General features: G+C 42.1%; 1 protein-coding gene across 3 annotated transcripts in view; it reads left to right on the top strand.

The window, feature by feature from the left end:
- The window catches only part of MXRA7 (matrix remodeling associated 7), a 91341-nt gene that overhangs the window by 53520 nt on the left and 21165 nt on the right, over positions 1-16656 (top strand). For 2 of the 3 annotated variants that reach the window (XM_061616332.1, XM_061616333.1), the window contains exon 3: positions 10921-11017. In XM_061616332.1, the coding sequence (XP_061472316.1) occupies positions 10921-11017 (97 nt within the window). Of the gene's footprint in view, positions 1-10920; positions 11018-16295; positions 16377-16656 lie in introns of all 3 variants that reach the window. The other variant, XM_061616334.1, reaches the window with a different exon arrangement.

Genomic DNA, 16656 nt, shown 5'->3' with positions numbered 1-16656 from the left:
TATTATTATATTTATTTATTTCTGTATTTATTAGATTTATATCCCGCCCTTCCTCCCAGTAGGAGCCTACAGTTGACATGCAGACCTCCAGCGCATGGTTTATTTCTAACACAGACATCAACATAGAACAAAATGTCCATCTCTGTTCTGAAATGATAAATACTTTAAAATGAAGAGAGTGGCAGCATAGCTCAATGCACATTCTTAGCCATTCAACACAGATCTAGTTTCTATTTCTGCCTCCGCCTACCCTTGCTTTGCACCAACTCTGAAAGCCAAAGCCGATGCTCCTTGCCAAGTCTAGAGGGCATCTGTAGAGAGATTTAAATGGAGGTGTGTGTAAGTGATTAGTCAATCAGTTGATTAGAAAATAATTAATTGACTAATTGGGGAACACAAACTAAATCAAGAAAGATGGAAATATATGTACCTTACGGCTTTTCCAGCTAAATTTGAACAAACTGTATTTTATGCAGTGATCAATCACCAATAGCTCAAATTCACGTCCCCAATTAGGGTTGCTAACTTTTCAACTAGCTACACCGAATAGTGGGTGATTTCACCTCTGCTCATTTCTATAGTTCAGACAATAGGAACAGGCCAAGTTTAACGGTTATTGTTTTGCAGCTGGCTATCCTAGTATCCTGCCAGTAGATGTAATTGGGGCAGTGGGCATGGATTACTTTAAAAGGTTCTGCATCGCCATTTGGGGAGGAAAAAATAATTTGAGGAAAGCTGTAATGGCGCCGTTTATAACTTGTCATGTCGTAGCAGCAAATGGGAACAAACAAATTGGCCCACTTTCTTGTCTCCCTTGAGACCCCATGTCACAGCAACAATCCTATTGGCTCAGGAGGATTACGCTTCTAATAATTATAAACAATCTTTAATCCTCCCAAACCATGTCCACAAGGCAGGGGGACTTATTATTCGCATTTTATAGAGACAGAAGAACATCATGCGTAACATTTGCTGAAGCTCACAAAGCAAGTTGCTTTTTTCAAGAAGTAAAAAGTAGAGCTGCCACATTTTTTTACTGGTCCAGCTCCTGTGCCTTTAGCAGCTGATGGTCACACAGATCAGGTAAGTGGGTGAATCCTTTCCCATTATTTTATCCCCATGCCAGGAAACGTTTTGCTGGTTAAAGGCACAGGAGAATAGACAGTTTAAAAAACATGAGAAGCTGCTTTAAACTGGGTCAAACCAATTATCTAGCTCAGTATACTATACTCTGACTGGCAGCAGCGTTTGAGGTCTCAAGCAAATCTGATCACATCACTATCTAATCCTTTAAAGCAGGAGGCATCAGTAACTGAACTAGAGATCTAGTTCAAGTGCTTTGCTACAGAACTGTGATCCTTTTGCAAGAAAAGACACACATACTGGATTGAGTCTTCCCAACGCTTGTTTTTATATATGTTCTGCCTTCTTCCTATGGAATTCATGTTTAGAAAATGATCATATACCAACCTGCTTGGCTTCAGCCTCAACTAACATATGTCTCCTCTTCAGACCAGAGAGCGTTGGCTCAATTAGTGTGACCCTAATTAGAACTCTGTAGATTCCCAGGTTTAAGCAGCGATGGGGGTGCCTAAATAATAGCTGTGTAGGAGGGTGCATTTTGTTAAGTATAATTTGTCCCCACATTGTAGCACCTAGATGGGAGATTACAGGAAATGAAGCCCAGGAGTAGCATTTGGTTTTCAGGTGCAATGTGAAGCTGGGCTCCAATTGTAAGAGTTCCAGCAGTTGAATTTCTGCCTGTTGCACAGCTTTTGATAACACAGGAGTCCTGCCAAAAGAAAAAGGTGGCAACTCAACCAGCTGTGTTGACCCTCCAGATGCTGTTGAACTGCAAATCCCATCAGTCCCAGCAAGCATAGCCAATGGCCAGGGATGATGGGAGTTGTAGTTCAACAACATCTGGAGGGCCAAAGTTTCCCCACACCTGCTCCAATAAACAAACCACAGAGCTGATGCAGACTGTGGGCCTCTCCAGGCATCCTTTGTATTGTGTGTTCATGATGATTTCTGCTCACAGTTGTATTGGGATGGTTATGTGCAATACCACTTTCAATACTGTTTGCACCTGCAAAGTTTTGGGGTGGTTATACTGCTTTGTTTCCAACTAGTGTATGTTGCATACCTTCCTGCTGAAATCCTGTAACTTTTCATACCACCAATGTTCTGGGCTTGTTTGGGTTTTGTTCCACTTTTGTTGCACTAAATGCCCCTCCAGCAGGAATGGGATCCATTCGCTGGTGTTGGTTCAAAAGCATTCCATTGACCTAATAGGTTGGCATCAATTTGAGTTTGTTCTTTATACACTATCTGCTGTTTTTACAGATTCAGGGTTTTTTTCCGCTTTGGAAAAAATGTCAATATTAATATTGATATTTTTTTTAAAAAAGGTGTCCCTGCACTTGTAGTGCGAGTCGTTTCCGACTCTTAGGGTGACGTCTTGCAACGTTTACTAGGCAGACCGTATATATGGCGTGGTTTTGCCAGTTCCTTCCCCGGTCTTTCTTTACCCCCCAGCGTATGCCGGGTACTCATTTTACCGACCACGGATGGATGGAAGACTGAGTGGACCTCGACCCCTTTTACCGGAGATTCGACTTCCTCCTTCCATTGGAATCGAACTCCGGCCGTGAGCAGAACTTCGGCTGCATTACCGCCGCTTACCACTCTGCGCCACGGAGGGTCATTTGATATCTTAAAAGGAGATATAAATATTTTGATACTGATATTTTTAAGGAAATATTGATAAATTGTCATTCTTAAAATCAATATTTTAGACGCAGATTTTTTTTAAAGTCTGTTTTCAAAAATAGCTGCGGAAATTCGCTATATTAAAATCCAGTCCTCAGGTCTTGAGAATAAGCGAATTAATGGAAAATTCAGTTCCAAGCTTGAATTGGATGGAATTCTAGCACGTACCTACCTACCCAGGCAACAATAAAGCGATAACATTGGGGAAGTATCACAGAACAACTAATGAAGTAGGATGATATGTGAACGGTCCAAACGTAAAGCCTCACAACCTGGAGGACTCCTCTCTATCTCCCTTCAATCATGCAAACCCAGTTCGAGATACATTCCAACAATTCCAACACCAAAAACCACTAAAGCGAATATGCCAATTCTCAAGATGGGTTCATCCCTCTAAAATAAATTAGACTACACAGATTCAGGAGCTAATAGCAGGAGATGAATGGTTTTGCAAACCTGCCACTCACTGGCACAGACGCAGCCAGAAATAAAACGTCTACAGGTTGAAACTGCCCCCCCATGCATCCCTCTTCACCTTTCTTAAAGTTATGACATGGCTGCACAAGGATATCCAGTATGCTTTTGGATTCACAGGTTACAAACTCAAGTAAGGCTGCATGCTTTCAGTGTGGGAGTAAGTCCCAGTGAACTAATGGTGATTGTGTTCTGAGTAAACAACATGCATAGGATCGAATTGTGAGGGGTATAGGATGAGAAAGCATTTAATTTGAACTCAAATCCCCTATTTATATATTAAAAAATGAGTGCATGGAAGAAAATGAGTTTTAGAGGCAGAGTGTCATGGCATCTTTCAGGCTTTTAATGAGATGGGCAAGGGCAAAGGAGTGAGTTTAGCTAAATGCCTTTTAAAATGATATTTCCAGCTGCTTTGTTTAAAGTAGGTCATTCTACTCTTCTTACATATTTTGCAACAAGTCTCATGCCCAGAACTTGAAAAGCATTTCCTGGAGTTTGCTGAAGGGAGGGAAGACAGAAGTATGTGCAGATCTTCACTTTGCAACCCATTTCCTATGAATGCTTAGACTAAAGGCTTTTTTGGCCATATTTTTATACCATCTATGGATAATTTAAACTTGTCGTTTGTAGTGAGTGAAGAGGTGCTTCCAGACTGTCACTTCAGATCTTGATGATTGTTCTTTTTTATTTCTATTCTAAAATGATATAGCATGGTGGTGAGAGCATAGTAGATGCATCTATCACCTGGATACCAGAGTGTCAGGATTCATCCCCAGCCCTGCCCTATTCCATTTGTGTCTTGACAACCTGACCTAGCCACATTCTATCTGGCTTCATTCCATTCTCCCAGCAGCACTAGATCAGGTGTGGGGAGCCTATGGCCCTCCAGGTGTTGCTGAACTACAACTCCCATCATCTCTGGCCATTGGCCGTGCTTGCTGAAGCTGTTGAGAGTTGTAGTTAGGCAACATCCAGAGGGCCTAACGTTCTCCACAGCAGCAGTAGAGCAGGGATGGGAAATTTTGGGACGACAGTCCCCACCAGTTGCCATGCTGGCTGGAGCTGATGGGAGTCCAATATCTGGAGGGCCACAGGTTCCCCATCCCTGCACCACAGAAAGAGGTGGAAGGAAGAAGTCACGGGGAGATTGGTCAGCTACTGTAGTGTTCCTGGTCACTATTTTATTAAGTCAGCCATGCTTTCCTACTCCATGCACCCCCCATCCAGTTTTATACTATTGGGGTTTTGTTCATCCATACCCAACAGCCAGTCAGCATTTTGTGGCCACAGAGTGTGCTCAGGCCTCATCAACCTGGTTGAGGTGAGTAGTACTTCTGCAAGCCACACACACATTCACATTCATCTAATTGCAATCCAGTTCATTACATTTCCCTCTTGTGTGTGGACGGGGTCATTTGGTGACATAAGCATTGGCACTTCCACCTGAACACCAGCGATAGAGGGAACAATTGCAAAGCCGTCTTCAGTTTCTAGTACTGCTTCCATAAGAGGAAGCCAAAACTATGCGTCTTCCCAGAACATTCCACTGAAAGCAAAACAAATGAAATCCTGTACTTTGGAGCGTTCTGAGTATGACAGTGGCTGAGCTAACCCTATGTACAGAAACAACAAAACCTTTCTCTTTACTTTTTCTACTCCTTGTTCAGTTCTTTCTCTTCTGGTGTAAATCAGTGGAGTTTCTGCTGATTTATATCAATGGATAGCCTCATTAGCATTTATCGAGGACTTTATTGGAGAACTCCAAGTCAGTGACCCATTAAAGTCCCTTTTCAAACTCTCTAGCAATGTGTGATAATTAAATGAGCTAACATTCTGCACTCTTCCAGTCAATCAGACTGGGGTGCCTGCCATTGTCAAGGAGTAGTATTGGTTTTTCCACGAGGGGAAATGAGATTGTATATAAAGTTTGTATTTGTTTGTTTGAGGCTCCTGCAGACCTGAGCCAAGGCTTTTGTGTTCAGTGTGGCTGCTGTTGCTGGCTCTACTGGAACGCATTTGGCATGTGGGAAGGGAGTGGATTTGCAAGGTGCTATTTTTCAGTGTTTATGCTCCAGTGCTACAAAGAAAGTTTTGTACCTGGCCTTTTAAGCTCTCGATTTCGGATATGCTAGATATAGCTAGAATCAAAGTGAAGCATCTTGACAAGTTGGGGTTTAAAAGGAAGGATGTTGGTTTAGAAGACTGGATCCTCCAGCAGATCCTCCAGCAGAGAGTTGTGGTTGCTTTAGGGTAGAGAAATACTCACTGTTCTGCTGGTTCCAGTGCTTCTCCACCTCTCTTTTCTGAAACTGGGGGCACCCAACGCTAGTGGAAAAGGTTCAGAAGAGGGCAACCAGAATGATCAAGGGGATGGAGCGACTCCCTTACGAGGAAAGGTTGCAGCATTTGGGGCTTTTTAGTTTAGAGAAAAGGCGGGTCAGAGGAGACATGATAGAAGTGTATAAAATTATGCATGGCATTGAGAAAGTGGCTAGAGAAAAGTTCTTCTCCCTCTCTCATAATACTAGAACTCGTGGACATTCAAAGAAGCTGAACGTTGGAAGATTCAGGACAGACAAAAGGAAGTACTTCTTTACTCAGCGCATAGTTAAACTATGGAATTTGCTCCCACAAGATGCAGTAATGGCCACCAGCTTAGATGGCTTTAAAAGAAGATTAGACAAATTCATGGAGGACAGGGCTATCAATGGCTACTAGCCATGATGGCTGTGCTGTGCCACCCTAGTCAGAGAAAGCATGCTTCTGAAAACCAGTTGCCAGAAGCCTCAGGAGGGGAGAGTGTTCTTGCACTCAGGTCCTGCTTGCGGGCTTCCCCCAGGCACCTGGTTGGCCACTGTGAGAACAGGATGCTGGACTAGATGGGCCACTGGCCTGATCCAGCAGGCTCTTCTTATGTTCTTATGTTCTTATGCCCTTTCTTACTGTAAAACCTGGTAGGATCAGCTTGAGTGTGTGTGTTTTTTTAATTTGCTTCAAAGAGATTTTGCAACTGATCAGCGGATCAACCTGTTCCCCTTCCTGGTGTGGCTAGTGGAAATGCTTTGCTGTAGGTGACTAGTGTGCTCATAGCCTGAGTCTAGCAGCTCTTTCTGGCCTTCATTTGGCCAAGTTATATCGTTATGCATAATAGTGAGTATAAAGTCATTTGGGGGTGGGAATTGCATTCTTTTTGGGTTTCGTGCCTGTCTAGTGGCTGGGCACTTGGTTTATCACAGAATTCGGTTTGCCCTTTCTCTGCAACACTTGAAACACAATTATGCTAAAGCAAAGAAGTCGGTTGGCCTTTTTTAAAATAACCTAGGACAAGAAGATGTGGATCAAGTTGCATAATAAAACACATCAGAACTGCAGCTGCTTCTAGTCTACACAGGGCTGCTGGGCGAGTGATACAGAATCCAAGGCACTGCTAACCCAAAAGAGACTAGATGCCATCACAGCAGCCGATAGCACCTGCTTAGACCTAATGATGAAAACCCTAATTTCTTGCCAATTTATTCTTTTATCTATTTATTTAATGATTTTTTTTATCGTATTGTTCGTTAAAACACACACACAACGCTCCCAGAGTGGCTTTCAAATTACGTATATACAAATCATTTTGTTTTATCCAGGCCCAGACCACAGTTCCCATAGTTCTTGTGGGCTGTTCTTTATTTTTGGCCCCAAAAATATATTCTCTGTAAATATATGCTATGAAGCTGGTTGCAACAGTGTACCCAGTCTTCTCCCCCAATACATATTTTAGTCCTCCACAGACTGAAATCAAACAAGTCAGTCACCAGGCCTTTTTGTTGTTGTTATGTGCCTCCAAGTTGACTACGACTTGTGGCGACCCTATGAATCAGCGACCTTCAAAAGCATCTGTCATGAGCCACCCTGTTCAGATCTTGTAAGTTCAGGTCTGTGGCTTCCTTCATGGAATCAATCCATCTCTTGTTTGGCCTTCCTCTTTTTCTACTCCCTTCTGTTTTCCCCAGCATCATTGTCTTTTCTAATGAATCATGTCTTCTCATGATGTGTCCAAAGTATGATAACCTCAGTTTCATAATTTTAGCTTCTAGTGACAGTTCTGGTTTAATTTGTTCTAACACCCAATTATTTGTCTTTACTGGAATGGGTAGGCCTTTTTGTGAGTGAGAAATGAATTTAATCAGCAATTGGGAATTGGGATTATTGCACTGGCAACTATGTCTGAGGATGACTGATGCAAAATGGAGCAGTAAGTCTATTGTATAGGTATGATAGAAGTATCTGAGAATTGCTGTATTGATGTGGATTTTTTTCTCCTTTGAGATAATTAGTTTTCTCAGATGGTCTGAACTGGGGGTTAGAGTATAGGTGGGATGAGTAGAGCAGAGATAGCCAACAGGGTGCCGTCCAGATGTTGTTGGACTCCACTTCCCATCACCCCCAGCCAACATGACCAAAGGTCAGGGATGAATTATAATCCAACAACATGCAGAGGGCAACACATTGGCTATACCTGAGGCAGAACGTTAAGGATCACCACTTTTGGAAAAGGGGGGCCAACCACCAGTGTGATTAATCCCCATTTAACTGGTGTCCTAGTTGGCTAATGAATCAAGTAATTGGTTAGAGCAAGCATTAATAATAATAATCCCTTGCCTTTTACCTGACACTGTCAGAATTACGTTTGGGTGGCTCAGCATGAATACCTTTCCCTTTAACAATCAGGCTGTCTACAACTTCAAGCCATTGGGGGTGAGGGAACCATTGGAGTGCTTCCTTCCCATCTGTTTCCTACCTTCCCAAATAACATGATAATTCCACTTGAAGATGGATTGCCGGATGTGTGCAAAGTGCTGTTTGCCTCTTCCAAATGAGATGGAAATTGTTGACAGCATGTCATTATGCTGATGGTGTGTCATTAGCATACACAAATTAAGCTACAGTCCTCTGGCTCATGATGAGTTGTGGCTCACAGCGGTGAAAAAGCTGCTTAGCCCACTTTACAACAATCCCATTCATACTGTGATTAGAAATGAAGGTCTAAGAATAGACTTTTCCCTACTGCTCTCCTTACATGGAGGATAATCTGTGAGATTCCAATAATAAGACAGCATTACTCCATGGTCCATCTGGTGCAGAGTTTATTTAAACACAACCTTTACATATGTGTGCTTAAAAAAAAAAACACTGACAGGCACAGGTGCATCCCCCTTCCTTTAGTGCTTGTAATAGACCTCCAGTCCTATTGTTTACTGGGCTTCTTGTAGGAAGATAACCCAGAATGGTGATTTAAAGCGTAAACAAAGCTCTAGCAAAAATCCACTTTGCATAGATAAACCTCGGACTCCGTGTCTACTAGCTATAGCTTTCGTTAGGTCTATAGGATTCCAAAAATAAAGCTTTATTCATGGGAAAGAAAGGCACCAAACTGTAGAGTGTGTGGCCTGTCCCTTTAAGAGACACGCCCTGCTGTTCTTGAAACCTGGCATTATCCTGATTGCCATCCACTCTTAGCCAACTGGTAGCTTTTCAGTGGTTCATGTTATCATGCTGTGTTCATCAGCTGGCTTTATGAAATAATTTGTTGGTCATCCGACACCCCCTCCCCAACTACAACTATTACTCTTGTTGAACTAATAGTCTTATTTATGCTATTTAACATTTATAATAATAATAAATAATAAAATAATAAAATTTTATTTCTAGGCCGCCTATCTGGCCGAATTAACGGCCACTCTAGGCGGCGTACATAGACTAAAATATAACATAGAGTAAAATATAACATATAATACTAAACAAAACCCCAGTAGTCTATAGACATCCCGAGCAGCAGGTTTATGTAAAGCCGCTAGGAGCCATCATCAGGAGATTTGGGCTGCAGTGCCACCAATATGCGGATGACACTCAGCTCTACCTCTCATTTAAGTCCTCACTAGAGTCGGCTGTGGAAACCATGTCCAAGTGCCTGGAATCTGTGAGTGGATGGATGGGAAGAAACAGGCTAAAGCTGAATCCTGATAAAACTGAAGTACTGCTCGTGGGAGACAAGGGAAGGTTGGGAAACATCGACCTGATACTTAATGGGGTAAGATTGCCCCTGAAAGACCAGGTCCGCAGTCTTGGGGTAATCCTTGACTCCGGGCTGACTATGGAGGCCCAGGTTTCATCGGTGTGCTGAGCAGCTTGGGGTCAATTGCGTCTCATACGAAGGCTGCAACCCTACCTTCCTGTACATCAGCTCCCACTCGTAGTACACGCTCTGGTCACCTCTCGTTTAGATTACTGCAATGCGCTCTACGTGGGGTTACCCTTGAAAACAGTCCAGAAATTACAGCTGGTACAAAATACGGCGGCTCGTTTACTTACAAATAGCCACCGTTATGATCATATTACTCCAGTGCTCTACAATCTACACTGGCTTCCAGTTGCTTTCCGGGCTCAATTCAAGGTGTTGGTATTAACCTTTATAGCCCTGTACAGTGTCAGCCCAGCATATCTGATGGAGCGCCTCCACCGTCACAAATTGAGCCGCCCTACAAGATCTGCCACGCAGGGCCTTCTCTCAGTTCCACCAACTAAAGTGGCTAGGTTGGTGAGGACTCGAGAGAGAGCTTTCTCTGTGGCAGCCCCCTCGCTCTGGAACTCCCTCCCAATAGATCTTCGTCATGCCCCTTCCCTGGATATATTTCACCGGGGCTTGAAGACTTGGCTGTTTAATCAGGCCTTTGCAACCTTTGAGACCTCTAAGGTGAATCAGCCTTGAACTAAAATGTTGATAAATCTATCATACTGTAAACTTTGTATTGTACTGTACTGACTATATTTATTATTGTATTTTATCGTGTTTTATTGTTCGCCGCCTAGAGTGGCCATTGGCCAGATAGGCGGCTTATAAATTAAAGTTTATTATTTATTATTATTATTATGTAATATATACATAAAATATTTTATGGGTACATCTTTAATAGTCACAATTCAACATAGTATTTAACATGCTAGAGCCTGTTCTATGAGGTGGCACCAAACAGAACAGCAGCATACACAGATGTCTAGGAAGACATTAAGGAATGATGATACAAGTGAGAATAAAATGATTGCCCTATGGTCTGCTCATTTGGTTGCAATATGACAATTTATCTGTCATTCACTGAAATATGTTTGTGAAACATTTGATGCACCTGTAAGAGATGGCCGAATACGACTAAGTTCCACCATTAATATTTTTTTCATCATTTCTTCTGATTTTGAAATTTCCCAATCCCAACTGAAAGGTCTAAAGTGGAAGTGTTTCAAGATGCATCTAGATTACCATGTGATGCACATTTAGGACCCATTTCAGTTAAGCACAATTTTCATCCCAAATGAATATATATTACTCACAAAACAAAAGAATTAACAGCTCACGGACACTTCTAGTTGGAAGGAAGGCAAAATCTGAATAATGTAGGGTAAGCAAAATAGCCTTTGCTTCTTTCTAACAGCTACTCAGGTCCTTCATTCAAGGAGAAAGGAATGGCACCACGAAAGTGTTCCTTCAGATAACGATAGCCTGATCTTTTGCATTTTACTCAGAAGTAAGTCTCATCGAGTTCTGTGGTGGTTTCTCCCAAGTCAGAATGCAAAGGATTGTGGACCTAGCCTTTTCCTTGTTCTGACTTTTTCTCTCTCTTTCTTCTGTAGCAGATGAACAGCTCTCCTTTAAATATAGTCCTGGAAAACTGAGAGGAAATCAATATAAAACCATGATGACCAAAGAAGAACTTGAAGAGGAACAAAGGTAAGTTGAGTATCCCTTTAAGTCTAGTGGAAGACCTAGGGATTCTTCCCAGCTTCTTCTGGTTGCAGCTTGTCACCAGGAATTACTTGGCTGGTGCATTTTTTCTTTTCTTAACAGGGTAAGGAGTTAGGGTGTATTTGCACCTGCTACTAGCACTTAGGAATTAAAGATTGGCTAACTTCTGTGGGTACTGCCCATCTTGAGGGGCACTACCTACTTCCTTGGAAAGAGCTTTTAGCAAGGAATGGCTTCAGCCTCCTGTTTCAAGTAGGGATCTCAAGGTTGTCCCAGCAGAGAACAGCCAGCATTTCTCAGAGAACAAGGCATCCCGTTGGCATCCTGTTGTTGGCAGAGGCTATCAGACAAGTTCAGATCACTTTCCAACCAGGTTTGGTTTGGTTTTAGTTCATCCACCAAGTATTGTAGGGGTCATATAAATATAAGCCATTTCTTGGCTCCCATTTCTGGGTGATGCTGTTGGCTTCTGTGCAGTAAGTCCTCTGGATGGCCAGTGAGAATAGCTATATATATTTCCAAGAAGATCCCTGGGAACGATCCCCAACCTGATATCCTCCATATATTTTGGACCGCAGCTCCCATCAGCCCCAGCCAGCATGATGTGTTGATACAACTGATGGGAGTTGTAGTTCAAAACATCTGGAGAGCACCAGGTTAGGGAAGGCTGTGCTACATCATAATATAGCATAATTCCCATTCTCAATCAGGAATGCTGAGCTACTGCTGCTCATTGCCACCCCTTGATAGCCTCTGCTATCTCATATCTATTATGGTAAGCTGCTGCCAACCATCCCCATGAGAACTTTTCTGTACTACTGAAGATCATAAACTTTGGGGGATGTTCCCCCTCCTGAAGTACTCAAAACTGTCTGAGCCAAAGACTTCAGCACAGTCCTGGAACCTAAGCATGCTTACTCAGAGGTATGTCCTGGTGAATATGGTGGAGCTTGCCTTCTGGTGTGTTCAGGAATACAGCTGTTCAGGAATAATAGATTAGGTCCAGCTGGGAGGTGGCATCATTGAATGATATCCAATGGGTCCTGAGTCCTACTCAGCATAGGCCCATTGAAGTTAATAAACATGGCAACCTTACATTCATTAATTTCAGTGGGTCTGTTCTGAGTAGGACTTTGTTGAATACAACTCATTATTGTTTTTTATTTGCTGAAGTATTCTTGTGACATTGCCCTTCTTGTTAAAATAAAAAGGCAGTTTTCCATATAAAGCATATAAGTAAGAAAACAGTGGAATATGGTCAAAAATTTTTCCTTCTCATGCTAATAGCTTACCAATTCCCTCTTGCAGTGTTGCTTCGTGATGTGGTCAACAAAGTTTGCTTTGCCTTTTCCTCCCTTTTTTATGTGAGGTCTGTTTGGTCAGCGCTATGTAGAAATGTGCTTATTAATGGAGACCCGAGGTCAGACTCATGATGAATGGCCTGACTAGTAATGGGTCACATGCTTGTAAGACTGCAGTAAATATTTAATCGGTAATTCCTTAAATCCTGGGTCTGGCTTTTAAAGTATTAGACTATAAGAATAATATTTATTTATTTATTCTTGAGCACTTACTGTTCTCTGGAATTACACTATTAACCTTAGTCCCTGTTTTTATTGGAACAATTTAAAATAGCAGAATGGTTCATGGTTTCTTCTGCTGGAAGCAGCTCACAATTTTCCTACGATTTTACAAGGTTCTGCAAAGAATATCATCATGATGCAGGAAGACAGCCAGCTCTAAAATTAAAATGTACATATGTAATGATGTTAACTTGGTTAACAATGCAATCCTAGACATGTCTACTCAGAAGCAAGTCTCATTGTTTTCAGTGGGGCTTATTCCTCTGTGTGTATAGGATTACAGCTTAAAATAGCCAAGACCTGCTCTGATTTTTGCAAGTAAAATCCCCATAGGATATTTCCAGTAGGCCAGCTGGAAGCCCACTTATGAGGAAATCACTGGATTTAGGTTTAATTTGACCCACTGAATTCAACAGGGTCACCTGGCTTCAGCAGAAACGCTTTGGCTTGCTTCAGTTGTAGCTTGTGACCATACGCTAGGGTGACCTGAGAATGATTCTGTATCTTTAAGGGAAGAGAAAATTCAGTCAAGTGTGGGAAAAACCACAAGGTGAAATTCTCCCTTCTCCTTGTACAACTTTTAAAGATACAGAAGACCTCTTGGAGGCTGGGCCTGGCAATTCTCAGGCCCTGAGCCTGGTAACCCTAGACCAGATGCAACAGAGGATAGGGTTCTTGTATGTTGAATAGCTGCACAGTAGAGGGCACTTCAGCATGTGCCGCTTTTCTTATCCATGTTAGCACTATTACACAACAAGGTGCATATGCCAAACATTTGGCCTACACAGCTCTTAATGACATATGAGAGCGTTGCCCTCTAGTTAATGTGTTCATCCTGACCCTGATAGCTGATTCAAGTGGTGTAAATGAGCAAAATGAAATAAGAGAATAACAAAAGAAATACACACATGTGAGCTGGTGTGTAGCCATAGGATGTCTTGTAGCATTGTTTGCAAGGCGAGCAATCAAACCAAATACTCAAGGGAACTGAATATGAATGTATAGAATTCATTTAAAACTTTCAAAATGTGTGCATTCTGCATAAGTATATAGTTTCTTGTTGTATATTTTTGATGGGAAAAGATGGGAATTCACCTAATACAACATTTCATGCTCACCAGCCATGCCTCTAGAAGAAGAAAATTCTTTGCAGCTATCACTGAAATATGGCTATGACTTAAAAGTACCCACTAGCTGGGTAAGGTGATACAGATGTTATCTGTTATATTCCTGGACAGAACTGTGGGTACAGAAAGAGCCTGGAGGCCAACTTGTCCAATTGCCCCACCCTTAGAAATGGTTTCCTTGGTCAAATGTCCTTAAAAGAGAAGCTTCCATTTGTCCATTGCTCTAGTGAAATGCTTTTAGTTTGATGTAGTTAGAAATTGATTTCTTTGGAAAGAAGAGCATTTTTGGTAACCTGGGCAGTTAAGATAAAATTAAGCCACCAAAGAAACAAATCTGTGATCTCCAGTTGCTGAGGTTCATCCCCAAACAGTCAAACTCATTTTAATATAAGCTTTCTTGTAAGGTTACCATATGCCTCAATCCTAAACATATTTGAAGTAACTCTTTAAGCGAATTTGGACTATTCATTCATTCATTTTTTAGAAGAATGTATAACTTGCCCTTCCGTTGTAAGTCACAATGCTCAGAGTGGCTTGCATTTTTGTATTCATGACATGCTTAAATACAAAAAGTGCAAGTCAGATGCACTTCTGTCTTCAAGCATATCATTAATGCGCAAAATGTAGACTTGCACATTTCCAGGGAATAACATTTGCTTTGTTTATATGCAGGAACATAATTTCCTTTCCTTCCTCTGTTGGTAATTTTTTGAGTACCTATGAGGATCTGATTCATGCAAGGCTTTTTCTGCCCCTTCCATTAATACCGAGATTGAAAGGTCCAATTCTTTAGCTAGCTTTTAACTGATGCATTGGCAGGTAAAAGGTGGCGATCCCATTGGTCTACTGACTTTGCATTGCTGATAGTGAAATTTTGCTTCCTGTTTCCTTACTGGATTTCCACCCCACCCTCCACTGGAGAGTCTGGACATGTTCCTGCTAGTGTAATTCCATTGTTTATTCTTGAAGATTCCTTATCGAAGTGTCTTATGGAATTGAATAGGAATGGAATAGACATTTAGGAATATTTGGAAGCCTAGTTAACGTCAGCTAGACAATTTGACACTGACACTGTACTCTATAGGAGCCATGCACAACATGCTGTCTCATGGTAATACGTGACATGCCAGCTCAGGATGACAGCTTACCAGGTGCTTCATAAATCCTCTGATTTGGGAGTATACTTAAAACTACACAGCCAGGAGATGTATTGTGACCCATTTGGTGCTAGATAAGAGACTGACACACTAATAGGGGGGCCATACTGCTAGAGGACAAAAGAGGGCACCAATTTACATTAAAATTTGCATATGGTAATTTTTATATATAGATGCAAATCTAGAAATAATTTAAATATAAATACAGTACTTCTCACCATAGTGGGTGAGAAGCTGATGGACAACTTCAAGGTTTCTGCTTTCCCTTTTTATGGTTCCTTATCTTTAAACCAGACTTGGACCAGACAGCCATCAAATAGAGGACACCTTCAAATAAAGGTCTATCCTTTGACTGTTCTTCAAAATAAGAGGACTGTCCTCTTTAAAGTAGGATACATGGCCACTCTACGTTCTGTATGTTTGTCCAGGCCTGCTTTATAGATGACGTTCATTTATTCACTGGGTAGATCATTGATGGGGAGCCTGTGGCCCTCCAAATCCAGTTGTACTCCCAACCCAAGTCATCCCTGAGACTGTTGGCCACGCTGTCTGGGGCTGATGAGTCCAATGTCACCTGGAGGTCATAATCTCCCCATCCCCACAGATGCTAATTTAACCAAAATTGTAAGAGGGCTGATGCAAGAAAACCAGGTGAGATTATCTCACCTCCATCATAGAAGTGGTTCAGTGATGATCATGAGTGTCCCTCTGACCTTCCATTTAACAGAAAGGTGAACAATTCTGTAGGGCAGCTTTTTCATAAGGGCTCAATGAAGTCTATAGGACAGCTTTTTCATAAGGGCTGAATGTATGACCCCTCTTCCCATCCTGGATTGCAATGTCAGTGTTACAAATGGTGGCTTGACAGCATTTCCTCCTGTGCTATGTATTTACCTTCCAGAATTCACCTGGACTGGGATACTTAATGCTTGCTGTCTCTGTGCAGAACCCTTTGCAAAGCTCCCTCCAGCCTCCTGCACTAATAGGCATTGGCAGATGGTTGCATTTCTTCTAACGGATTCTCTGTTTCTTGTCAATGTGCCATGTTTTCTGTGTGTGTGTTTGTGTTTGTTTTCTAAGCTCCAGTTGTGTTTTTTCCTTCTTTCCCCCTACCTCTGAGTGCTGGCTGTGGCATCAGCAATTTCTCATTTCAGGCTTCTCCAAACAATCCTCCTTTCTAGCTGGTTTGTTGGGGCAGGGCTGCCCTCAGGTAAGGAGCTAAACTGGATCAGCTGAGGGAAGCCATTGCCATCCACTGTCCAATCCTTTTATCTCCAGTCCTTTGTGTGTGCACACAACTGCCTTTCTCCCACCGGCTCTGCCCTGCCCTAGTCAGGAACTGCCTGACAATGCTGCCATTTTGATGTGACCCAGGTTTGCTGCGTTTATGTTGCAGGATTGAGCTGACCTCTGACCTCACATCCCTGTAGCAAGTACCTTAGGTCCTCGGCCACAAACATTCTTACAAATCTTTTTGGTAAGGAGACAATGCTTCTCAGAAGTAGTGATACGACCTATAACCTCTGCTAATGTGATCTGAAACTAAAGTTGCCCGTGTTCCCCCTTCCCGCACCTCCCACTTCCCTTCTCCTTCCTCATAACTAATTAATTAGCCTCCTTCCCCTCTGTGCCCCATTTCATTTACCATGAGCACCACAAATCAATATGAAACAGGATACATTGGCCTTTCCCTAGTGGGACATAGACTGGCCTTTAATTTCCATTCTCTGGAGTTCTCCTAGATAGCAAGAATTAAA

Source organism: Rhineura floridana, chromosome 3 (genome assembly GCF_030035675.1).
Source record: "Rhineura floridana isolate rRhiFlo1 chromosome 3, rRhiFlo1.hap2, whole genome shotgun sequence".
NCBI classification, from domain to species: domain Eukaryota; kingdom Metazoa; phylum Chordata; class Lepidosauria; order Squamata; family Rhineuridae; genus Rhineura; species Rhineura floridana.
The sequence above is the reverse complement of the archived record's forward strand: the minus strand, read 5'-3'. Positions and strand labels throughout refer to the sequence as shown.